General features: G+C 43.9%; 2 protein-coding genes across 3 annotated transcripts in view; one reads left to right on the top strand and one right to left on the bottom strand.

Annotated features, from left to right (window-relative positions):
• The window catches only part of JAZF1 (JAZF zinc finger 1), a 335,688-nt gene extending 321,140 nt beyond the window's left edge, over positions 1 to 14,548 (top strand). The window contains exons 4-5 of the mRNA XM_047763870.1: positions 6,574 to 6,743; positions 12,847 to 14,548. Coding sequence (XP_047619826.1) covers positions 6,574 to 6,743; positions 12,847 to 13,023 — 347 coding nt within the window. The 3' untranslated portion in view covers positions 13,024 to 14,548. The remainder of the gene's footprint in view (positions 1 to 6,573; positions 6,744 to 12,846) is intronic.
• A 693-nt stretch (positions 14,549 to 15,241) lies between these two features.
• Positions 15,242 to 26,359, bottom strand: part of TAX1BP1 (Tax1 binding protein 1) — an 82,451-nt gene continuing 71,333 nt past the window's right edge. For both annotated transcript variants that reach the window (XM_047763869.1, XM_047763868.1), the window contains exons 16-18: positions 25,668 to 25,816; positions 17,731 to 17,813; positions 15,242 to 17,156 (exon numbers count right to left, since the gene is read on the bottom strand). In XM_047763869.1, coding sequence (XP_047619825.1) covers positions 16,955 to 17,156; positions 17,731 to 17,813; positions 25,668 to 25,816 — 434 coding nt within the window. In that variant the 3' untranslated portion in view covers positions 15,242 to 16,954. The remainder of the gene's footprint in view (positions 17,157 to 17,730; positions 17,814 to 25,667; positions 25,817 to 26,359) is intronic.

The following is a 26,359-nucleotide window of genomic DNA, read 5'->3' on the forward strand; positions in this document are numbered from 1 at the left end:
AAGCACCTCTCCCAGGGCCAGGCTCACAGGAGCCACCCCCTGCCCACAGCTAAATGGCAGAGGCATCGCCTCCTAACTCCTTCTGGTGCCGGAAATGCATGTTGAAAGCAAAGTTCGCTCATTTATAGGCAGCTACAGTTTTTATTTTTATTTTGTTGTTTTGTCTTTTCTAGGGCTGCTTCCTCAGCATATGGAGGTTCCCAGGCTAGGCGTCCTTTCAGAGCTGTTGCTGCTGGCCTGTACCACAGCCACAGCAATGCCACAGCAATGCCAGATCCTGCAACCTACATCACAGCTCACGGCAATGCCAGATCCTTAACCCACTGAGCAAGGCCAGGGATTGAACCCGCAACCTCATGGTTCCTCATTGGATTCGTTTCTGCTGCACCGCAATGGGAACTCCCAACAGTTTTTATTTAAAAAAAAAAAAGAAAGAAATCCAGGTAGGCACCGGTAAGTTTAGGTGTAGAAGTAAGTGCCAGAATTTAAGGAAAAAAATAATTTCAAGCAAAAGGAGGCCACATCAAGAAACCAGGCGTGTGGGCCAACGTGCCTCCGTGCGTTCCTCGGGTCTTCCCATTCTGCCCGTTAGCGCGGGAAAAATGACAGGGCTTAAGGGCGCCCTGACGTTGGGCAGAGCCGTGAAGCCGTGGGACCTTGGAACCAGAGCATCAGCAAACACACCGACCACCCTAACGAAATAGTTGCTTGGCTGAATCCCCACTGGCACCTTCACCCAGCCCCCTGGCCGCCCTGCCGTCCTGGCTGTCCCCCGACCTTGTGGCTCCCCTGCGAGGCAGGTCTTTGAAGGTGCTCTCTCTTCCAAGGGAACAGGGTCATCAAAACTAGCGACCTGGGAGTTCCTGCCGGGGCTTAGTCAATTACAGCCTCAGCTAGTATCCAGGAGGACGTGCTTTCGATCCTGGCCTTGCTCAGCGGGCTAAGGATCTGGCCTCGCTGCATCCCGAAGAAGCCTCGTCCTTGGGCTTTGCATCTGCTTTTCTTAGTTAAGGCCCTCAGGATCTTTCTTTCTTTCTTTCTTTGTTTTTTTTTTTTTTTAAGGCCCACACCCGCGGTACATGGAGGTTCCCAGGCTCCGGGTTTAATCGGAGCTACAGCTGCCAGCCACAGCAACAGGGGATCTGAGCCGCGTCTGCGACCCACCCCACACCTCACAGCAATGCCAGATCTTAACCTGCTGAACAGGGCCGGGGATCCAACCTGTGTCCTGATGGATCCTAGTCGGGTTTGTTAGCGCTGCGCCACGATGGGGACTCCAGACCTTCTCTTTGGGGTGAGAAAGCTTTCCTCGGGCCTTCGGGACAGTCAGTGTGGGAAGCAGGTTTCTGTTTGTGATTGAGCGCTTGTCCCTTTCAGTTGGTGTGGCCAAGGCTTAGGGCTGACTTGTCCTATAGGTCAGGGAGGGGAGAGGTGGGGAGAGATGAAGATGAACGGGTCCTCGCCTTTCCGAGCTAGAATCCTGAGCCAGGAGCCCCAGGATGGCTGAGCACCTCTAACTTCCTTGACGCTTACCTGAGTGTGGGGTCCAGCGCTTGTTAAGTCAAGCCTTCCAATTGCAATGCTGACTCCCCACCCAATGCGCCCCAACCCAGCTTTCTAGAAGGACACCTGCCAGGCTGCCTGTAGCCTAGATGCCTCCTCTGGGCCCCAAGGGTGAATCTGTTCTGTGACTCACACTCTCGAGTCCTTTCTTCCCGCCTCCCTGCTCCAGTTACTTAAAACTACAGATAGGGGGTGAGGGTCTTTTTCCTCTTTGACACAGAGGAAATACGTTTTATCAATTTTTTTTTCCTTCTTCAAAGAATGAAGGAGGAGTTCCCATTGTGGCTTAGTGGGTCAAGAACGTGACATGGTGTCTATGAGGATGCAGGTTCCATCCCTGGCCTCACTCAATGGGCTGGGGATCTGGAGTTGCTCCCCTTGGACCTCTGGCCCCAGGAACTTCTAAATGCCGCAGGCATGGCCCTAAAAAGAAAAAAGAAAAACAAAAGGAAATGAGGCAGAAGTTAACATGTATGGATTCTGGGCGACGCAGGCTCAGAACTAGAAGCTCGTCCTTGCTCCGTCTCCGGCTAGAGCCGGTTGCTGACGGGTCGGGCTCTCAGGGGGCCTCAGAGTCACGTGCTCACTCAGGCTTGGGATGAACGCGCGTATCCACTCCTTCAGGCCCCTCCGCCTCCCCTGGAACAACCCAAGGGCTCATTTCAATCCCACAGCCTCAAAGCTGGCTGTGATGGGGCCCGTCTGACCCTCTGGCTGCCTGACAGCAGTGGGCTCCAGAGTGAAGGCCCAAGACGGCAGAGGAGGCAGAGGAGGGAAATAGGAAATCTTTCCCAAGAATTTCTTGTATTAACACATCTATTTGTTAAATGATTTTATCTTCACCCTCTTATTTGTGCATCTGTTTTCTATCATAGTATGTGAGTAGATGTGTCTCATTTACAGTAAGTATATTCACACACACCTCCCGGGAGGCAGGGCTCACAGCTTCTGATCGATTGGCATGTAGGATCAAAGGGCTGGGAGATGGTTGCCAGGAACGCCAGCCTCGCTCCATCCCGTGTCCCCTAAATGGGGGCAGAGGGCGGGATTCTCTTAGCAAAGGGCTGGCGTGTGCTGAGAATCCCTTCATTCAGAAGCTCCTTTTGCGGTGGCCGATGAAGCAGAGATGGAAGATGAACCAGGCTGTGTGGGCTTCTCTCCTTGGAAAGACATGAGGAAATGAGCAAGGCAAAGCAGAGAAGGTGGGCCCAGATGGTTTTGTAACTAACGCTGTAACTTCCGTTTCAGATTAGCTCTTCCTTGGGTTCAAAGATGTTCAAAAAGCGACTTAGAGCAGTAGGCTTTTTGACCTTGGATGTTTTCTGCAGGATACTGTGGGCCCTGCCGGCAAGTTTTGCAGACGAGCCCCAAGCCCTTGCCAGCATCTGAGCTTGTGTGACTTTTTGGAACCACTGCAGCCCCCGGGCCTGCAGCAGGCCCTCTGGCTACAGAACGAAGGACCCACAGCACAGCTGGGGACATTCCTTGTGTCTGATGACAGGGTCATATTTGGGATACAGGAACCCAAGCAGCAGTAGATTACCCCACTCCTCTGTTGTAAAAAAAAGCGGGTACGAGAGAGAGAGAGAAAAGAGAGGATGAAATGAACTCATGTGACCTTTGCCTGTGTATTTACCGAATAATTCTTTCATGCTAACCCTATGCAATTGTTCTAAATACTTTTAAAAACAGGAACTCAATTGCTCTTCACAACAGCCTTAAGAGATGGTAGTTTTATTAGCCCATTTTACAGATGAGGAATCTAAAGCTCAGAGAGGTAACATCACTTGCCTGGGGTCACGCAGCCTATTGGCGGCAGCGCCAGGGCTCACATGGGCTCCCAGCGTGGCTTCTGTAGCGCTCTCTGCACAGCACTTCTCCTGACACGGAATCCCTCTTGTATGTTTTTAGTGGAGATTCCCAAACCTATCAGAATTATCTTACCTATTGTCTAGTTTCACAACAGGCCTTTCTAAAAACAGTATTATTTTACATGTAATAAGTAGTACCATTGCAAAAATGATACCATGCTGTCTTCTGTTTTTTGAGCACTTCCTATGCGCGGAACCTCCTGTGCCAGGTGATCTATAGACAGTAATTCTTTTTTAAAATTTATTTTTGTATTAGCAGATAGTTGATTTACAGATTGTCGTGCCAATTTCTGCTGTACAGCGTAGTGACTTGGTTATATGTGCCTTCTTTTTCTCCTGTTGTTCTCTGACATGTGCCATCCCAAGAGACTGGATATGGTTCCCTGTGCTGTGCAGGAGGACCTCGTTGCTTCTCCATGCTAAATGTACCTTCCAACCCCAAACCCCCATCCATCCCACTCCCTCCAATGGATAGACCCTAATTCCAGTCCTTAAACTGCCAGGAAGAGATGTTCCCCCATTTCACAGGAGAGAAAGTAGAAGCCAGATAGCTTGGTCACTCAGCTGACAGTGTCCAGCCAAGGCCTGACCCCAAGGCTGTGCATTGCTTGGCTTTGATGTGGGACAGAACTAAGTATAAACAGATCCTTCTTGATCCCTATCCAAGGGACACAGTTTCACAAAGCAAAGGACCTTGTGCTGTGCTGATGACAAGGATGCCCGGTTTGTATGCCTGTTGTCCCCATGCTGGCTTTCACTCACCGAAGCATCCTGACATCCTGACATACCCAGTAAATTAGTGGTCCCCCTACCTGCCCACCTTGGAACTAGAGGCCGCGTAGTTTCCGGGAGACTGAGTCCACAGCATCAACCCCCAGCCCCGGCCCCTTGGATCCTGGAGAGTCTGGCTGTTTTGACTTCTGCTGGGCTTTGTTAAGCCCCTGGTTGGTCTGAGCGCCCTCCCCACCCCCGCCCAGTTGTAAATGTTGTGCGATTCTTGATATTCAGGTGAACCAATTAGCCCAGTTAGATGGGTACATTAGTCGTTCTCACTTTCTCAAGTCCTGCTGAAAGAGCTTTGCAGAATAGCGTGTATAGTTTTCTAACAGGCAATTTCCAGGACACGGCACATGGCATCTGTTTAAGAGGGAAGTGTCCCAAATAGCACCCTCCTTAAAAGCAGCTTTCACCACTTGCTCCAGGACCGGCCTATGGATGTGGCAGGGTAGTACCCCTGTGATGGTGTCACAGGAGCCCTTCCAAACGGGGTCTCTCATTCCTGGAGGCTCCAGCCAAGTCCAGCAGGGCTTAGGGAAACCCACACTGAATGCTGTTTTTTGCCCAATTGCCTTTCTGCGCTGCCTGCGTTTCTAATCAGGCTTCAAAATGGGCTGCTTTGAATTCGGAGAGTGGTAGGTGGTGGAAGACCCGCAACGTGTCCGGGGTTGAGAGAGACACCCCCACCCCCACCCCCACCCCCACCCCAGAGAGCTGCTGGCGCTGGAGGCCTGGCAGCTACATGGGCAAAGTGACTCCCTTATTAGCTAACTGAGAACGCACAGGCTCTTGACCCTGGCAGGGCTCGATTTCCTCGGAGGTACAGAAGTGACAGTCATCGCCACCTCCCAGGGTCACCGAGGATTAGGTGAGACGAGGCATCGAACGTGCCTGAAACGTACGAGGCCCTCATTCACCTTCCTCCCTGGATCCTTTGCAGTGTTCACCTCCAATGCTGGCGTCCCTCCTGTTCCTGGCTCACCTGGCTCTTCAAACAATCTTATTAATGCCTATTAAAATGAAACCCAATAAAAGTGCCAATATTTGGTGTTGAAATAATTGATGGAGCAGAGGGAACCCAAGGAGCACCCCGGCAGGCCCCTGGTGCAATTTAGCCTCACACCTGGGGGATGAATTTCACAAGTGTAATTGCTACCATGTAATTCTTATTAATGTTGTGCCATAATTCCTATTTATTCCATGGGGCTTGTAAATGCATTAGGACTTGTCAACATATTATTTTACACTGTTTATGATCTGTAGAATTATGTCCTTCAGGGTTGTATTGTGCAAAAGCTCCAAATAAATGGCCACGGACGTCGTTAAAGAGCCTGAAGGGGCAGCTTGTTGAAGCGGTTCTCCATCCCCGCCAAGAAGTCGCCGAGGCAGGGGTTTTTAACATTTTTTTTTCTTTCCTTTCTTGGCCGCCCCATGGCAGATGGAGTTCCCCGGCTCAGATCCGAGCCGCAGTTGTGACCTCCACAGCAACACCAGATTCTTGAACCCGTTGTGCCAGTCTGGGGATGGACCCTGCAGCCTGGTGCTGCAGAGACACCCCTGTGAGGCAGGAACAGTGCAAACTCCCAGCGAGGCAGATTTTTAATTCAGTCCCAAGCAGAACCCTTGCCCTCAGAATCCCCTCGTCCGTCTGAGCTGTCTGCTGTGACAGCTCAGGCCTCCCTCCGAGACAACGCTGTGTGTGGCTGAAAGGCAGGTGCCGTTCCCTGGAGACAGGTGTTCGGTCCTCCTCAAGCTAGACCTGCATCCTGACAGGGACCCTGCGGCCTCGGAGCTCTGGGCATTTCTGGCCCCCTTCTTCCTTGCTTGGGGTAACCCCCTTTCAGTCCCAAATTTCTTCATCGTCTTCAGCTCAGCCTATAACGAAAAAGATCTGCAATTAATTCCCACTGAAGTGTAAATGCCTAATGAATGAAAAGCTTGTTCGCACAGATTTTTGTATTTACGACACCAATAAAGCATCAACCTAAGGGACAGAATTCTGTCCATTGGAATATCAGGCGTTTGGGGTGCCTGCGTGGTAGGGGGGGGCATCTGTCGTGGTTGGTTGGTTGTGGTTTTAGCCTCCAAGCCTTCCCAGCACCTTTGCCTCCACAGGCTGGCCTGCCACAGAATCACGTTGAAGTTCTGGCACAGCTCATTCCTCTCTGTGAATGTGGGAATGCAGAGACTCCCCCAGGGAGTCCTAGGGGCTGATGCGCCCGTGGTCCCTCGGAGCCTGGGATGCTCTCTCCCAGGCATCAGGGGCTGCCTGTCCCGTCTGCGGTGGCTCCTGCCCTGCAGGGTGAACCTGTAGGGACCAGGCTGCTCCTGACATCCTTGCGTTTCTCCTCTGGCCCCGCAGGCAGTGAGTACGACGAGGAGGAGGTGGATTACGAGGAGTCGGACAGCGATGAGTCCTGGACCACAGAGAGCGCCATCAGCTCCGAAGCCATCCTCAGCTCCATGTGCATGAACGGAGGGGAGGAGAAGCCTTTCGCCTGCCCGGTTCCTGGATGCAAAAAGAGATACAAGGTAAAAGAAGGACCACCTCACCTGGCATAAGAGGACGGACCTGGGACGGAGTCCCGAGCCTGTAGCACCTGGGGGAGGTGCCTGCCGTCCCATGCTGCTTGGGTGTGTGGTCCTCACTGTGACCCAGGCCTGGCCCCGGCTGCCCTCGCTCCGGTCAGGGCTGGCCCTGCTCTCTGGGCAGTAGGAGGAGTTTCCCCTTCACTGACACAGGTGGGAGGTGTAGGCAAAAGAATTTTTTTCCCGTAGGAGGACCCTGTCTTGGGTATTCTTCAAATTCATGTCATATCAGTCAGAATATGAAATGTGTCACCTATTTGTTTGCCAAACACCTTCCCCAGGGTTGGCTCTGCAGGTGGTTCACAGAAGAGCCCTTTGAAGTCTTAAAAGCCTGCAGTCGGTTCCCAGAGCCCTTCTGGAAAGTGCTGTGGGGCATTTAGCTTCCAGCTGAGGAAATCTTTGCCCCCAACCCCCTTCCAGCATGAAAGGACATCAAGAGAAAAGGGGTTTTGCTATTTTTCTCCTCAAACCACCTGCTTCCGCTCCAGCGTTCTCTGTGCAGACGAGAACTTGTGCCTCTGAGGGCCTGACCCTGGGTGTTAGGGCAGCCAAGGGCACTAAATTCTCTGTTAGGAAAACTCCAAAGGACAAAACAGAAATGCCCACAGCGTTCGAGTGTGGGTCCAGGAGGGCGAGGCAAAAAGCAAGTTTGCCAGCTCTCCCATGAGCGGTTAGCAGCTCCTTACAATCCGTCCGTAAGACAGAAAAATCATGAGCCTTACCTGGTGCATCGGGTGAGATGCCAGGTTACCCACAGCGCAGCAGGCTGACTCTTTTTTAAGAAAGGCTGGAGGAATGGGTGGCAGCATGCACACTTCCCAGATTGCTCTTTCTTCAGTACGTCTCTGAACACCAAAAAAGAATCTATTTCAGTACTTTTTATACCTACTTGTGACATAAAAGCATGAAACACAAAGGTACCACAGGTAAGTGGCCCAAAGTCTCACCTGCTCTCTATGCTGGTTAATTTTATCCTATTAAGTCCAGATGTGCTTTGATTAAAATGCAACCCCCAGGATGGGATGTGAGAATCCCATCAGGGCGTCATGACCTGCGTCAGGGTTAGCAGGTGTCCCGGGTGTGTGTGGATGTTCTTTGGGGTCAGAATGCATGGAAATTTGGGGGTTTTTTTGGGGGGGGGTGGGTAGGAAGGCAAGGAAATTACCTCGGGAAGCCAGGAGCCCAGGGGATTGTTGGACAAGCTGGTTTTTCCTGAGGACAGCTCTGCATTGAAGAAAGAATTTCTCTGCTTCTTTTCAAAGTGGAAAAAGCTGGGCAGAGACGCTGTCCCTGTATCCTGCCTGCTCCCCGATGCTCTTTGCGTCGTTTCCACGGGAGCCGGGCCTCCCTGTGCTCCCTCCTCTCAAGGGTCCAAACACTGTTTAAAGGCTGTCTTGCACATGAGCTGTGCTAAAGGAGCAGAGCAGGGACCCAGACTGCAGCCGACCGAAAGCCAAAACGGCGTGGGAATAGAAGGGGCTGAAGAGGATGAGGCATTCTCTCTTCTAGTCTCCTTCTTCCCCAGCCTTTTCCCTGGTCGTTTCTATTTCCTTATCATTATTGTTCTTTTATTCCTTTGCTTCTATGTTTCCCGGGTTTCCAGCAATTTCCTCCTACAGTTGGTGGGGGCTTTTTGAAGTGTGGGGGCTTTTCTCCATCTAAGGACAGAAGAAGTTTGGGTGACCCTTGGGCCATGGAGGCCGCCTGCTTCAGCACCGCGAGCTGGCAGGTGGCGTGGGTGGCGACTCGTGGTCCTGATTTCCATGAGGAAGGTGTGCGTTTCCTTTTCTGGGCCAGACTGCCAAGAAAGGCTTCTCCTACCCGAGTGTTTGAGAGGAGTGTAGTCGGGTTCCCCAAAGCTTTAGTCTCTTTCAGTGGCCGCAGAGCAGTGGTGTTCCATGGTCTAATTATTTCATCGGCTTTCCTGCATGACTGGTGAGTTGGGTTTTGGTGAGAGCAGGATGAAATGAGCCGCTGTGCTGCAGAGTCAGGTAGAACCCAGAAGTGCTGCCACCTTGTTTATTCCCAGGGCCTGACTTCAGCCGTGTCTCATTCCTGGGCCCCTGTTGGCAGGGAGTCTCTTGGGCACTAACTCAGGATTCGGTCTCCTCCCCATTTCCCTGGCATTTGCAGAAGTGAGAAGCAGAGCATCCGGCACCCCACACTTCAGCCAGGCCGGGCAAGGGAGAGGGCCCAGCAGTACAGCTAAGCCTTCGAGTGGTTTCCCACAGTCGTTGCTCTGCCGAGAAGGCCCCCTGCCCCTCCTCTCTCCCTCAGTCCTTTTCACTTCTGTTCCCCTCGTTTCTCCAGGCACAGCTCAAATGCCACCTCCTCGGGGACACCCTTAGTGGCTTTCTAGACACTCCCCAACTGTAGACTCAAGTTGTGTCATCTGACCTTTCTGCCTGCTCTGTTCATACGACTGGCAGAGCACCTACGACCTCATTAGCCCAAGAGTGCTTAGGTCTGAGACCACCCCCCAGGGAGTTCTCCTGTGGGGCAGCAGGTTAAGGATCTGGCATTGTCACCCTAGTGGCTCGGGTTGCTGCTATGGCACAGGTTCACTCCCTGGCCTGGAAACTTCTACATGCTACGGGGGCGGCCCCCCAAGAAAGGAGTTCCCTCTGTGGCTCAGCAGGTTAAGAACCCGACTAGGATCCGCGAGGATGCGGTTTCCATCTCTGGTCTCAGCCAGTGGCTTATGGATCTGGCACTGATGTGAGCTGCAGTATAGATCACAGATACAGCTCGGATCCAGCGTTGCTGTGGCATAGACTGGCAGCTGTAGCTCCGATTATAACCCCTGGGCTGGGAACTTCCATGTGCAGTCCTAAAAAGTAAAAAAAAAAAAAAGAATAATGAGAAAATCTGATTTCATGTGACATATCTCACAGTACAAATATTGGAACACCTCAGATGTTGAACAGTGATTGTATCTCTTCTATATTCTTATACGCTTCAGTGTTTTCTAAATTTCTACAGTTATGTAGAGTGGACACAGATTAAGTTAATAATCAGGGGAGAAAAAGACCTGATTCTGTCCTGACTCGCCCCAGACAGGGACCTGCAGCACTGCCTCTGGGACAGGAGGGGTGTCACCACGCAGCCACACACGCTTTCACTCTTAACTCTACCTGAACTCTCATGACCAGCCCCTGCTTCCGCTTTTTTTTTTTCCATTTTTCTTCATCAAATCCCCAAGCACCTTCATCCTCTCCTTTATGGAGAATATCAAGGCCCCCAGGAAATTGAAAGTTGAGGGTTTTATATCAAGGACACGCATCACATACTGTACTCATACAGCCCCGAATACCTGCAGCGGGGATCAAACACACAGTGAAGGGCGTGATGGCCCAGCGTGGCTTCCTGGCTTCAGGTTTCATGACTTGAGTTGGAGGGGAATTTTGTTGTCCCCCCACTGGCTCGGTTCTCTCGTCGGGACAGGTAGTTCCTGGCGTGGAAAGGAACCAGCACCAGCACGCGCACGGCCGCGGGTCCCCCTCGGTACCCCCTCCCCGCCCCTCGCTTCACCTGCAACCCTGCCTCTGCTCATTGAGATTCCGTTTTCTCCAGACTGAGCGTCCCAGTCCTTCCTGATTTTTACGAGTCTTCCTAAGACCACCAGCTGGCTGTGCCAAGGAGTAGCACTTCGGGTGCCTGGGATTCTAATGTGGACTCTGGACTCGGGGATCCCTAGGTTCCCGTTCCACTTCCGTCATGTACCGGCCTCGTGATTCGGTCAAGTCACTCACCTTCCCTGTTCATTTTATTCAGAACATGAGTACTGGAGTTCCTGCTGTGGCCTGGTAGGTTAAGGATCTGGCGTTGTTTCTGCAGTGGCCCAGGTTGCTGCTGAGGCATGGGTTCAATCCCCAGCCTGGCACATTAGATAAAGAATCTGGCGTTGCTGCAGCTGCGGCTCAGATTCAACCCCTGGCCTAGGAACTTCAAAAACATGAGTACCGAGTAAGACAGCAGACATGAAGTTCTCAGCATGAGAAGTTCTTGCTGGTAGAGTTCTTCTTTGCCTCCCCCCTCTTTTTTTTCTGCTTTTTTAGGGTCACACTCAGGGCACATGGAAATTCTCAGTCTAGGGGTCGAATTGGAGCTGCAGCTGCTGACCTACACAACAGCCGCAGCGATGCCAGGACCCTTAACCCACTGAGAGAGGCCAAGGATCGAACCCACATCCTTATGGATACTAGTCAGGTTCATAATCGAGCCACAACGGGAACTCCTTTCTTTGCCCTACTGAAGCTCAATTCCCTTACCTCTTTTCAGAGACCACAGAATTTAATAAGCATTTCATTTTCAAGTTGCCTGACATTGTTTTTGTTGCTGTTAATATTTTTGAAAGACCAAAATCATTTCAGGATCTTTGCAATTAGAAGCTTCAGTGAATCTTTTTAAGTTCCTAAATTTTAGAAGGTGGAGGATTCCCATTGCTACCTGTGAATCACAGATGGAGGAAATCTTACATCTGATTGGTGCTTGTACCAACATTTGTGATAATGGCGTCCCGTGACAATTGTGAACATTTTAAATGACAGCAGCAAAGAGAAAGACAGGGAGGTAGTTTAGGTTATTTAGCCAACCCTGGAAATGCCACGTTTCCACATGTGCTTCTTCATTTTTCCAGAGTAATAAAGCTGACTTATGGATTTGGCTGTGTTTCCCTCAGTCTCACAGCCAGATACGCCATGTTTACATTCAAACTGAGAACAGGCCACAGAACCTGCTAGAATCACCTCAACCCTGGGGGCATGTCCTTCCCCTGGTGAAGTCCAGATCTGGTTTCATGTGGGACAGGCTTCCTGTAGCTTTAGCAATTTCTGGTTTGAAACCTTCCCTCACCTACTTCGTTATAAAAATTGGGGTGTGGATGGAGTATCTTAAGTCCCGATCCTGTTGGAGGCGCTATATGCCCTTTTTGTTTGTTGGTCCAATGTTTTTTACTTTTGATTTCCTCTCTTTTCTGATAAGGCGTGAGTGGCACTGGAGCACAGGTGTAGCTGGATTTTTAATGATCCATTTTGCATCAAGCTCTCTATGAAAGGAAGGCCATGAAAGGTTGTATTAACCCTCATCCGCAGAAAGGAGCCCTACGAGGTCCTCAATATCTGTCGAGCTAATAAATGTGATGTTATTAATCAGGCAGATGCAAATTATTAGCATTTGTGAGCCAGGAGACTTCCTACCATATTGTTACTATTACTTAGAAAGCTGACAGTCTCTTTCTGACAGTCACAAAACTGTTATTCCTCCCCTTCTCCCTCCCTGGTGCGTAAAACAGCAGTTATCTTTGTGTGTTGCCAGCCTCCTGGTAGGTGGCTCCCTTGGGGGTGTCTCATGCCATCACAGTGGGTGCCAGCTGGGGCTGGATACAAAGGTTGGCTCCTTTACCACGTCCCTGGGCCTCTGGTGGGATGGCTGGAGCAGCAGGGGAGTGGTCTGTTACCCATTTGTCCTAATGGCTCTGATTCTGCCACCGTAGCAAACTCCTATTCCCCAGCTTGTCTCTAGAAAGACCAATGAGGTGCTTCCTTGCCCTGCATGCGGGGATTAATGCAGGAATGACAAGGGCTGAAGGTGCAGGAGACAGGACACAAGCTGAGTTTCCAAATCAAGAATTTATGAACATCTTGAACTTCACTGCCCTGTTTTCTTTAGATAGTCTTTGGCCATCTTGAGGATATTTTCATATAATTGTTCATGGTTACATGCTTCGGAGTGGGAAAAAACTCAGAACTGTGCTTCTTTACATACATCCTGTGAGTCTTAAATACATATTCAGGGAACATTCAGTCAGTACTTGCAGAGTAACTAAGGTATGTGTGAAATTGCCTTGGGTTCGCTGTGGGCATGACCCGGTCTGCACAGCCTGCTTGAACAGGTCACAACTGGAGTTCATGCAAAAGCCCAGTGGGCATACAGCTGCCTTCCAGGAGATGCCCAGTATTGCATCAGACCCACACTGAGGTCTTCCCCCATCTGACAAACATTGTGTCACTGCATCTAATGGGCGATATTTTTGTCTTCTCCACAGAATGTGAATGGCATAAAGTACCATGCTAAGAATGGTCACAGAACACAGATTCGTGTCCGCAAACCATTCAAATGCCGCTGTGGTAAGAGTTACAAGACAGCTCAGGGCCTGAGGCACCACACAATCAATTTCCATCCCCCAGTGTCGGCTGAGATTATCAGGAAGATGCAGCAATAACATGCTGGTCATAACTGTGCCAAGAAATCCTCACCAGCAGTTGCTGATTTTGAAAACAGCCACCTTTTTCAGGGGAAGCATTCAGCAACCCTTTAAAGAATTAAATGCATGCTTTAAATTTTTTCTGTAATTTTGGAATGATGTATCTTTGTAGAGTTAATGATTTTGTACATTTGCACATGTAATCATCATACCCATTTTCATTACTTTGATATAAGGTGCTAAACAAACAAACAAAAAAGCTCTAGGTTCTTCAGCACATTTCCCCCAAAACAAAATAAAAACGGAGGGCATGTTGCATATGTTTAGTTGTACTGCAGTGATCTCGACTGGGGGGGAGGAGGGGCTGGCACTGAGGTGTTTTTTTTCCCCAAGATTGTAATGTGATTGAAGTTTTTCAACACATTGACTCATTGTGTTCAAAACCAAAATAATACTTTCACTATCAAACTGGTTACCATGCCTTACATAATGGAGTTATTAGTACTTGTGAGTAGAAAGACTTTAGGTAATGGAAATATAAATAAGAAAGAATGTTTAACATAATATGCTAAAAATATTTTCATATTTAAATAACATACATAAAAGGTGTGCTTTCTGTGTTTTATATTATCTTGCAAATCCTTTTGCCCTTTAAAAAGCTGAAAATCTTGCCATCTGACTTACCAATCATTTTAGTGTTATGACATTTTTGTATGAAAAGTCTATTCAGTTCACTCATTAACACACATTCATCGAGTGCCTGCTGGGTGCAAGGGATTCAATTTATGCCTGTTGCTATCTGTGGACCAAGATACCAGTTTAGTGAAATACCTTTACCTGAAATCTGTTAGGAAACACTTTGAAATACTTAAGTGCAAATTTTGTGTGTGTGCGATCTAGTTCTAGCTTCATCTTTAGGTGAAGTTTCAAAGCACTTTGTAGTTCTCTATTGCCAACAGATTTAATGTTTTATGTGTTGCCAATTCTTGCAACCACTGCCCTAACAAACCTGTGGGTTGCAAATAAGAATTACAATTCCAAGCATGTTTCAAAGAGGTACATTTTGTTGAGACCCCATCACCTTTCCTTCATGCCCACTGTGTTTTTACTTTTTTTGAAGGCACTTTTTCCATCACATTGTAGATGTCTGTATTCCCATTGGAAATGTCTGTTTAGCTTTATAAGACATTTTGCTGAAATATGAAATTGAGCCTTATTGACAATTAAGTGCTTCTTGCAGCAGGTGGTCAAAGAGTGACTAACACATGACCCGTTAAAGAGTATAACCTATGTCTGGACCATTCCTCAAGTTTTACTTACCAACAAATACCATCATGCCTTGAATGTTCATTTCTCCCAAGTGCTGTTCCTTAAACATGAGAGTTTACCAGCTGCCTAATTATGCAATAAAAATTGCTCTGAGATGGCTAACTGCCCACGACACTGGGGAAACGCAAACTCAAAATGCTTATAACTTGGTTCACATGTTTCCATTTGTTGAAAGTCTTACAGATGGGAAGCAGGTGTCCCTCCTCAATTTTTCCAACATTTTGAAAAGAAGACAATTCTGTTATCCAGATGGGTAAGCGTCTATATCCTTAAGTTGTGAATCCCTCATAATGAGGGATTTTAAAGTATTTATAAAGACACTGCCCTCTAAAAATGTCCTCAGATCTCTGAAGAGTAGTCTTGGTCCTGAATATACAATGTTATCCTTTGTCTTATTAAAGGGTGATCCAGACCTGAGAAGCAACTAGTTGGTGCATAAGAAGGCCCTACTTGGCTATTTCATATCTACCTACAATTGACCAAATTTTTTTAGGCCACCAATTATTATTTAGCTTCGCTCCTTCTAGTGCAAGAAACTGTAGGCCAGATCAGTAGTTCAACAGCTAAACAGTCATAAAATAGTCACTGTGCATGTCAAAATTTCTTTCAACTATAAAACCAACTCCAGTTTCTATTTCCTTATTCATTGTGACAGTATTACTAAACAGGTAAGGATGGGAATATTTTGTTATACCGTGTATAGTGAATGTATTGTACCGTGTCTGTGAAAACTGTGCTTTAAATTATATTTTCATATGTTTTGTTCGGGACAGAGCACATTAAGTTTGAAAGCAACAAGAGGTTTGTTTTAGAACTGAAGGCAACTTAATCAAAAATTCCTGTCAAGAAAAGCTGCTTATAAATGTAAATGAAATCACATTTAAAATAAACTGCCTCTGACCCAAAATAAACACGACTCTTTATTTTTATTAGCATCCATTATAAAGACCAGTATCAAGTTTGCCATGAAAACTAAGATATCCATTCAGTACCCTGCTCTGTCTTAGGCTGCCTTTTCTTTTTTTCCCAGAATTCAGCTGACACATGTAGATTTTTTCAATGTTTTGCTCGGAGTAGATCACACTGCTTTTCTGTAAACTACTTAAGGTTGGGGCCAAAAACTAAAACTAAGTTCTAGGTCAGTATGATGAACAATTTCATTTCACTGGTGGTAGTAGCAGCAGTACTGTGATAGTCAAAGGACACTTTTAGATTAGTATGGTCCACAATTACTAACTGATGCAACAAAAATGTTCCTGTCATTGGGTATACTTTACCTGAACGTTTTCTGCTTATCCTATAAGCTATCCAGAAGCTTACGGCATCCGGAGTCTTCGTTACTACTTCATCCGAGGGCTGCCATCTCCTAACATCTGGCTACCTAATACTGTTTGGCCTGAGACTCACATCTTTTTAAAGGATTCCAACGATAAACGAATTCTGCTCCTAGAAACAAGTGAGATGATAGGTGTGCACTCCGCGTATATTACTCCAAATGCTGCTACCCTGAGTATTAGGTTAAACTAGTTTCTTAAGACAAGCGTAAATATTTTGATAACCACACAAATAGCAAAATCAAAAAGTCAGTACTTTAAATTCTTAACATTCATATTCTAAGAGGAGGAACTGTTGTTCAGAAATTTTGTAAGGGCCCAGACCAAAAAGACACTGAAGATGCTATATACTTAATGAAAAGTTATCACAAATTTGACAATGAAATTGCACAGTTCTAAAAATGTGTCCTCTTTAATGTTAATGGATATGACACAAAGCAGAGACATAAGGAACATGTTAGTTTGATCTGGGTTTACATGTTACATATTTAATCACTTACAGAGAACACTTTTTCAAAGTTATACTCATCAGGAAAATGTGAAAAAAGACACAAATACATTTTCTGTGGTTTTATGCCACAACCATCACTGTTTAGCAGGATCATTTAATATGAAACAACTATACTGACACATCTTATTTCCCCATGAGACACAATTATGACTTTACGATGGCTTAAAAATAATCATTCAGTTCATTCTAAATTTAGTCATAAAATTAGCAAAATATGCCTTCTATTAATTCCTAAAGCAAACATTTCAAATATAAAAAGGATATTTGCTATCTTGCAAGCATGTGATCTCATTCTACATGCAGCTCCTTTCTAAAGAGGGTTAAAAAACATTGCATGAGCTAAATTATGGAAGTTTCTGTATTCAATTTCATTACATAATTTTTAGTAGTCATGCTCAATCAACAAAGTCAACAGAAACTTGTAAATTCTTCTAAATAACATACTACACATATATATTTTTTTTTAGTGTGGTAACATTAAAATAGTCCCTGTTTCCTTTATTCATACAATTCTGCAAAATGGGGAATAAAGATACAACACACAAGAACTACTTAAGCTGGCAAGGTTAACAGAGGTTAAAATTATATTTATTGAGAAGCCACACACTGACCCTGACCCTAGTAACACCAAACTCAAAGTAGCTCTTGGTCAGAAAAGTACTGTAGGGGGTGCGTGAAGGTGACACCTTGTGGTCTCCTTAGTAGTCTACTTGAGGTGGGGGTTTTGTTTTTGTTTTTCAACTGCTAAACTGTACTAACTCCTAATAAAAAGTAACTAGTCAAAATTTAAAACATTCTGATCAAAATGGGTCTGGACGTGCCTTTCAAAGCCTTGCTGGTCGTAGTCAGGAGGGAACTGCTCGCTGCACATGGGGCACACCTTCCAGTGACTTTCGACATGTTCTTCAAACTTGCTCTGATCATAGTTGGGAGGGAACATTAACTCACAGAGTGGACATTTCTTCTGAACATCAAAGCTTCAGAAAATAAAATGAAACAATTACATATTTCTAATAGGTAGATTTTTACATTTATCTAGTTAAGCTATTATTCATACTAACAACTTAACTTGAAAGTCTTCAGTTACTCCAGAAGCCTCTCTTTCTGCTTCTAAAAGCTTGCTATATTGACAACTGTGTAAGACATTTATAAAGCCTTAGTTTTACAATCAGACAAAATCCTTTTCTCATTAAAATCCAAGAAAATACAATCGCATGTAACATGAAGCTCAGTGACAAGAATTCTTCGATTTTTAACAGAATATGCCTTTTATAAAATTATAGAAATTAACACAACTTCTCATTTCCCAACAGTGTTCATCTTAACTATTAAAGGGGTTCATAGCACTGGTTTTCAAAGGACTGCAGGTGTCAGAACCATCTGGAGGGCATACTGAAACACAGTATTACTGGGCCCTACCACAAAAGTTTTGGGTTCAGAGTGCCTAAGGAGGGCGGGCCCTGGCTCATGCACATTTCTAACATCTTTCCAAGGACTGTACGTTGAGAACCACTAGTAATCCAAATTCTACAAAGGAAGAAGAAAACTTACCTGGGGTCAAAGCAAAAGCCTGCTCCATGCCCTCGTAAATGCTGACTTGGAGGATCAGGAGCAGTGGGCACATTCTCATCTTCCTAGGCAGAAAATAATTTTGCAACTTTTGAGAGAAGTGAAACCAAACAGAAGCTCCTCAGTTAATTCAATCAAGCATCATGTTAAAAAAAAATAAGATGACACTTAAAAATCTTACTTCTATTATCATTACGTTAGATTTTCACTACGGACTAAGTCTTACTTTGAAATAAAAAGCAGTACTTAGTGGAATGGAGAGTATATACACCTGTGTGTGTGACTGAAGATGAGATCAACAGGCTTTTCTGACCTCGATGTGGTAACTTCACTACTGCTACATACACTGGGTGACCACTTTCATAAAAACCTTAAGACGGCATTATTTTTCCTATTACCTTTAATCTGTAACACAAGCAGGATCTTCACTGACAATATATAGCCACTGCACAATTTGTGGAAATTATAAATAAAGGAAAACTAGCAAAAATATTTGAGTTTGTATGTATACGTTTTGGGGCAAATACTCAAATCCAAATGAAAAACCATGCTAAAGGCAAAGCAATGCACCGAGCTACAGCCCTCAAACCCCTGCTGTAAAAGAATAAGATTCAAATTTAAACATTTGATTAACAAATTATCAAGGAAGCCTCCTAAAACCCTGTAAATCTAAGTCGGAATCAGAAAGAAAACAATGGTTGGATTTCCATGCCCGCATCCCTGTGGTTACTTTTTACAGAGTTGCGGATTGCTACATCAGCAGCCAAAGGCAGACTGACACTTCACATCAAAAGCAGCCTCTTCCTCTAGAGTCCATTTCCGTTCTTCCTCTGAGCAGCTTTGTTAGCTGCCCTTACTTATGCCATGAACTAATAGCACCCGACAGGTAGAGCAGGCACTGATGACAGTCATTATGTTGCTGGGTGGTCATGACTGCCCCAAAGCTGCTATTAATAGGTTAAGACAAGTATGTCATAGGAAGGGGTACCAAAAAAGTGTATGAAATTTGAATTGAACAAACAGAAGAAAAATTGAGGTTTTTTAGGGAGGAGTGAAGGAGGCTGGTAACTTGGTTATTTATATTGCTTTTTTTTTTCTTTTGGTCTTTTGTCTAGGGCCACACCTGTGGCAATATGGAGGTTCCCAGGCTCAGGGCCTAATCGGAGCTGTTGCCACCTGCCTACACCAGAGCCACAGCAATGCCAGATCTAAGCCACATCTGCAACCTACACCGCAGCTCACGGCAACATCAGATCCTTAACCCACTAAGCAAGGCCACGGATCGAACCCGCAACCTCATGGTTCCCAGTTGGATTTGTTTCTGCTGCGCCACGACAGGAACTCCTATTTATATTCTAACAATTATCCTCTCCTGAAAAGTAAAAAAAAAAAAAAACAAGGAAATGAGGGGTCTTTTTTCCTCATGTGATACACATGAGGAAACTTTTGTTTACATATGATTCCCTTAGACTATAACTGGGCAAAAGAAAAACAGGGTCAATAACCTAACAGGGGAATTGAGAAACTGGGCAATACTGGACAAGTAACTGACACACTTAAAAAAAAGAAAACACGTTTTTTCTCTTTTGGCTGTCCTGTGGCACACGGAGTTCCCCGGCTAGGGATCAGATCCAAGCCTACACCGCAGCTGCAGCAACCCCAGAACCTTTAACCCACTGCGCCAGGCTTGGGGATGGAACCAGCATCCTGGTGCTACCGAGATACTGCTGATACTGGCAACTCCCCAAATTTTTTAATCTTTAAGTAACTAAAATCCAAAGAGCTTTTAAAGCTGTAGGTACAAAGAGGGAAGATATATCATCTGCTAAGCATAATATATATGACAAGCAAGTTGTGATTCTGTGCCACATGACTCTAGCTGCCAGATTTAGGCCTTCCGGCAACATCTGAAACATGAACCTGCTTAACTACATATGAAATAATGAACAAAATTTTCTCAACTGTGTTTTTTTAAAATTTTAAAATGCTATTTAAGAAAATGATGGGAACAGATACTACAGGGAAAGGTCTTCATATTCTACTTTTCAAAATTCTTGAGACAGGTATTAATAATAAATAAAATACAACTTTCTAGGGGCAAAAAATACAATGTAACCAAAAATTTCATAACCACTTCTCCCTGTTTTTTTATAACGGCTAATATCTTACATCAATTTACTGCTTTCATGAATCAGCTAACAATAAATGGTTTGTTACTAGCTAAAGTGCTAGATTCAGACCAACCTATCAGATATGTTAACTCTACTTACAAAATATCCAGAGGTGGGGGGAAAAAGCAATTTTCACTTTCTAAGTCATATATAATTTGGTAATGATAACACTATTATTCTGGGAGTTCCTGTAGTGGCGCAGCAGAAACAAATCTGACTAGGAACCATGAGGTTGTGGGTTCGATCCCTGGCCTCACTTAGTGGATTAAGGATCTGGCATTGCTGTGAGCTGTGGTGCAGGTCCCCGACATGGCTTGGATCCTGCACTGCTCGGCTATGGTGTAAGCCGGCAGCTGTAGCTCTGATTTGACCCAGCCTGGGAACCTCCGTATGCCATGGGTGCAGGCCTAAAAAACAAAACACAATTATTATTCGGTATTTTCTACCACATATTACATAATAAACAGGAAGAAGGACTCAAGAGTAGAATTCCAGATGTAATAATAAGACATAAGTCTTCATATAAGAAGAGACTGCCTACCCAGAGAAAAGTTCGAAACCAGAATGTATGTAATAAAATCTTTGAGTAGCCCAATTTACACAACAGTCATGATCTTGTCGTGCAAAATGACCCAGTTTTCACTCACAGTTACTCCATTTTACTCACTGAGCTTGGCTAATTAGTTTCCAAAACCATACTAGATTAAATATAACAAATTAGACTGGGAAGTGAGGCTATTAAGGCAGACTCACTGCCAGCAACAAAAAAAAATGGCTACTGATAGAGAGAAAAGTCAACAAGAACCCAAAACACCCAAGAGTATTTTAACACTGAAACATATAGCTTTACTTACACACCTTAAAAAAACGTGAGGCCATCACTCAACATTGACCTTTTAATTAATAAACTTCAATCATCAAGGTTAGTATTCTATTTTAGCAAGATTTCCACCCCAAAGTATTAAAATAGTCAAGTTTTAGCATTGAAAGTTGTGAGCTCAAAAGAATTTGAATAGAAGGTTTTTAAGCATGAGTATCTCATATTTTAGCTAACTTGCTAAAATAACTTGTAAGCAAAATGTGAATACCACACTGAAAAGATATTTATGAACAATTCCAAATGACCTTTCTCAAGAAAACATTTTTAATAGCATTTTAACCTCTACAAAGACCTAAACTACCCTGCATTGTTCATGTACTTTTTTCGACCTATCGGCACAGTACTATTTCTATTGCAAATTGGTTTTTAAGCAAAGGAAACATGCTACAGTCAACTGAAACTCTACTTGAAACTCAAAACTTCTCAATAGATGCTCAACTCAAAATCCAGTCTATGGAAAACATTCTGGTTTTTCCTATCAAAGTATGCAGCTGTTTAAACATCTGAAATAGTATTAAAACTGACAACAGTATTAAAATAGACAATAAAATAGGTTTAATCATACTAAATTCAAATGCAGCCATAATCATACAATTACCATATGATACAACAATTCCATTTCAGAGTATATATCCAAAAGAACTGAAAGCAGGAACTCAGATAAATTGGTATACCTGTGGTCACCGCAGCAACATCCATTCACAACAGCCAAAAGGTGGAAACAATCTGAATGTCTACTGACGGATGTATAGCTCATCATAGGAAACTCTGACACATTACAAAATAAATGAATCTTGAAGACAAATACTAAGTGGAATAAGCCCATCACAAAAAAAACAAAATACTATACGATTCTACTTAAATGAAGTTAATCTAGAGTAGTCAAATCCAGAGAAACAAAAAAAGTATAATGGCAGTTCCAAGGACTGAAGGGAGGGAGAAAGAAGCGGAGAGTTGTCATTTAATGGGTATAGAGTTTCTGGTTTGCAAAATGAAGAGTTCTGGAGACTGGGTTAACAACACTGCAACCATCCAGTTGACCACTGAACAAGGAGGATTTGAACTGTGCAGATCCGATTATATGTAAGATTTTGTTCTATAGTAAATACTACATGATCTGCAGTTGGCTGGATCCTCAAACATGGAGCCATGGAAATGGAAACAGAAGAAACCGCAAATACACAGGACCAACTATCAGATTTTCGACTGCATGGAGGGTTGGCATCCAACCCCTGTTATCCAACGGTCAACGGTATTTACTACTATAGAACCAAGTACTCAAAAATGGTTCAGATGGTAAATTTTATGTTACGTGTATTCAACTGCAATAAAAAAAAAATGCAATGGTGATCAAACTAGCAATACACACGTAGGAGCTGATGACTGAGTTACACCATCTGGATCATGGCATTTCCCAAACTGTTGCGATTCTACCTTTGCCAGGAATTACTAATTGAAATATTTAGACATCATTAAGGAGCTAGTAATGAATACCAACGAAGAAAGATACACCACTTAATAAAACTTTCAGGAGTTCCCATTGTGGCTCAGAGGAAACAAATCTGACTAGTAGTATCCATGAGGTTGCAGGTTTGATCTCTGGCCTCGTTCAGTGGGTTAAAGATCCAGCACTGGCGTAAGCTGTGGTGTAGGTCACAGATGCGGCTCAGATCTGATGTGGCTGTGGTGTGGGCCAGCGGCTACAACTCTGATTTGACCCCTGGCCTGGGAACCTCCATATGCCATGGGTGTGGCCCTAAAAAAAATGAGTAAAATTTTTACTACGATGATAATTATTACTTTATTCAAGAGCATCCCTTAAGATCCAGCATTACCACAAGCTTGTGGTTTATTTAAAGCTGCAGATATGGCTCAGATCTAGTGTTGCTGTGACTGTGGAATAGGCCTGCAGCTGCAGCTCCGATTCAACACCTAGCCCAGGAACTCCTATATGCCGCAGATGTGGCCATAAAAAGAAGAAAGAGAGCATCTCTTAAAAAATATTTGCTAGGCCAAAATCAACACCTAAGAGAAAACACAGTACCAATGCCTCTGGGTAACTTTTATATAAAACTAGAGAATTAATGTTTATCTTTATTCTTCATAACTTTGTATTATTAAGTAATATTAGTCAGCATTCCTCTTTAATGAAATGTTATTATTTAAGCTGTTAAATATCCATTTCTAATAATATCTCAATAAAGGAATTTTATTGAATTATAATTTTCTAAGATCTCCCTTTTCAAAATGTTACTTTTCTCCATATTCAAAAATTAACTCAAAACAGACCAAATACCCAAATGTAAAATATAGAGCTACCTTAGATGAGGCAATGGTTTCTAAGATATGACAACAAAAGTACAAGTAAAAAAAGAATGGGTAGATTTGACTTCATCAAAACTAAAAACCTTTGTCCTGAAAAGGATATCAACAAAAGAATGAAAAGCCAACCCACAGATGGAGGAAGATATATGCAAATTGTTTATCTGGTAAAGGACAAATAATCCTATTTAAAAATAGCCAAGGGGGGGAAAAAAAAGGGAATTTCTGTCGTAGCTCAGCAGAAACAATCTGACTAGGAACCATGAGGTTGTGGGTCCGATCCCTGGCCTCACTCAGTGGGTTAAGGCTTGGGAGTTGCCGTGAGCTATGGTGCAGATCACAGACGCAGGTGGGATCTGGCATTGCTGTGTCTGTGGTGTAGGCCAGCAGCAACAGCTCTGATTGAACCCCTAGCCTGGGAACCTCCATATGCTGCAGGTTCAGCCCTAGAAAAGACAAAAAAATAAAAAAACAGTTAAAGCATTAGCTGGCAAGTAATTCACAGAAATGTCTGTTGCTATCCTTATTATGACATTATAGTTACTGCTATTATAATTATTAGGTAAAGAAGAGTGAGGCATAAAAGGCTTTTTTCTGATCTGACAGAAATAGCAGTTTTTGGTGGGAAAGGGAGGAGATATGGCAGGTGTACATCTTGAGGGGTAGGCTGCTTCAACCTCAACTAAGAGGTGCTGGATCCCATGGCTGTTAAATACTTCCAGGGCAAAGAACCAGGGAAAAGAACCAGGTCAACTCAAATCTGCTTTCTATATTCTAACTAGAACTACCTACTAAAACACTTCATTTGCAAGTGGTTTTTGCTATTGTAATGACAAGATTGAAAAAAAAAAAAAAAGGTCTGAATGTACATAAAATTAGTTTCTGTCTAAAGTGAAAAATCTTCTGATGGCAAAATACAATTATCCAAGGTGTGCCCATTAAGAGCCCTTCCATCTCATTACCAAATCTAAGCATGTCAGCAAATGAGCACAAGACTCTAACACTGCTTCTCATGGGTTTGCAGGAGGGCAAAGCACACAGATCAGAAAGAACATTCTGCTAATTAAACTGAAGCAGATGACTACAGAAGAGAAGGGCTTGTCACATGTAACATCTGTGCCAAGAATGATCAGATTAAATATGCAAAATTTGAAGTAAAGGTGTGAAAAAGCAGTGAGATGATACTCTAGACTTCACAGAGGCTACAAAAGTTCTGACAGTTTTCCTAATTATTCTCAGTAATAGACATAAGAGGCCAAAAGGCAGGAGGGAGAAATACATTTTTCTCCATTATAGGTGTTGAGCACTAGGGCTAAAATCATGCCTGTCTGAACAATGATCAGTTTCTGCAAAGGTTAATAGCAATTAAATGCAGCAAACTACATTAAATGAGAAACAGGTCATGATACCGCTGTACTTGCAAAGAGCACGATAAAGCATTTCTTATAAATTCATCTTAATGCACAGAAAATCCAAAGAGAGCTGGTATGAAGAAAACAATCTATTAAATGATAAAGAAATCTCTTAAATGAAATTTTTAAAATGGTATGCCACACAAACCGATTCAATTACTAGTACTGTTACTACAATACCAATGATGTCTATAAGAATATTTCTCTAAAAAAGAAAGCTACAATACACACACTTCTTCCTTTTTCTAGCTAAAGAGTCCACCTTATAATTTAAAGTGGGCTATAAATGCAAAAGTGAAAAATGCACACCAAAGCTTAATGCTGTCATTAACACTTTTCTTCTTCCAACCTAGTACATCTACAATCAAAAGAATGCAGTAAATTATTTTGTGATAATTAAGACTAAACTATCTGTGACTGTAGCTGAGAATACTGTATTGTATATTTGAAAGTTACTGAGAGAGTAGATCTTAAAAGTTCTCACCACAAGGAAAAAAACAGTAACTGTGAGATGGTGGATGTTAACTAAACTTGTTATGAGATCATTTCACAACAGACACATATAGCAAATCATTATGTTGGACACCTGAAACTAATATGTCAATTATTTCTCAATTTTAAAAAAATTTAAAGATTATCCAATAACTACAATATTCTGAGCTTATTCTCCAAAGCAAAATAGGTGATCTTTCTTTTTCTTCCTTTCTCTCTCTTCCTCCCCCCACCCTTTTTTCTTTTTTTTTTTTTTTTTTGCTTTTTAGGGCTGCACTCACAGCACATGAAGGTTCCCAGGCAAGGGGTCTAATCAGAGTTGTAGCCGCCAGTCTACACCATAGCCACAGCAACATGGAACCCGAGCCACATGTGCAACCTACACCACAGCTCACGGCAACGCCGGATCCTTAACCCACTGAGCAAGGCCAGGGATGGAGCCCTCGTCCTCATGGATACTAGTTGGGTTCATTACTGCTAAGCCACAATGGGAACTCCAAAGGATGATTTTTCAAATTTAAACACAAGCAGATTTTTCCAAAAATCAAGTAAGCACACACTTTCTTTCCATAACACATATAACTGTCTACACAGGACAAGAAAATAAAAGGGACAAGGTTAGAAAACAGAAATTCAATTTACTTTACTATCCTCAGGGTCTTCTAAACCATCAGGTCTACTAAGGTTTCGAGCAGGCTGGCTGCAGACAACATTATCTTCTAGTCCCCAAGAGGGTACTCGCACAAGTGGCCTTTGAATTTCATCTGGATAAAAAGCACCATCTGCTCCATCTGAAATACAAGTTTTGGAAGAGTAGCTTAAAACCTACTAACATTACGGTCTCTGTCTCTGCATATAAGCTATGATAAAAAGAATACAAAGAACCATTTTAATGATCCCAAAAACAGAATATAAAGAACCATTTTAATGTATCCCAAAAGTGATGACTTTTTCTTTTTTTTTTTTTTTGGTCTTTTAGGGCAACACCCAAGGCATATGAAAGTTCCCAGGCTACATGTCAAATCAAAGCTGCAGCTGCCGGCCACATCCATGCAGGATCCAAGCCGAGTGTTCAACCTACACCACAGCTCACGGCCATGCTGGATCCTTATCCCACTGAGTGAAGCCACCTCCTCATGGATACTAGTAGGTTTCATGACCCACTGAGCCACGATAGGAATTCCCAATATCTTTATTTTTAACCCAAATGATCTTTAAAAATAAGAACTATGTATAATTAGCAAATAGATTCTTCACTCATGGTGCACTGCTTTTAGATGAAGCCAGTTAGCGTTAACATTAAAGCTGCTTGTTATAAAAAAGGATGTCTTTTA

Source organism: Phacochoerus africanus, chromosome 16, assembly GCF_016906955.1.
Source record: "Phacochoerus africanus isolate WHEZ1 chromosome 16, ROS_Pafr_v1, whole genome shotgun sequence".
Taxonomy (NCBI): domain Eukaryota; kingdom Metazoa; phylum Chordata; class Mammalia; order Artiodactyla; family Suidae; genus Phacochoerus; species Phacochoerus africanus.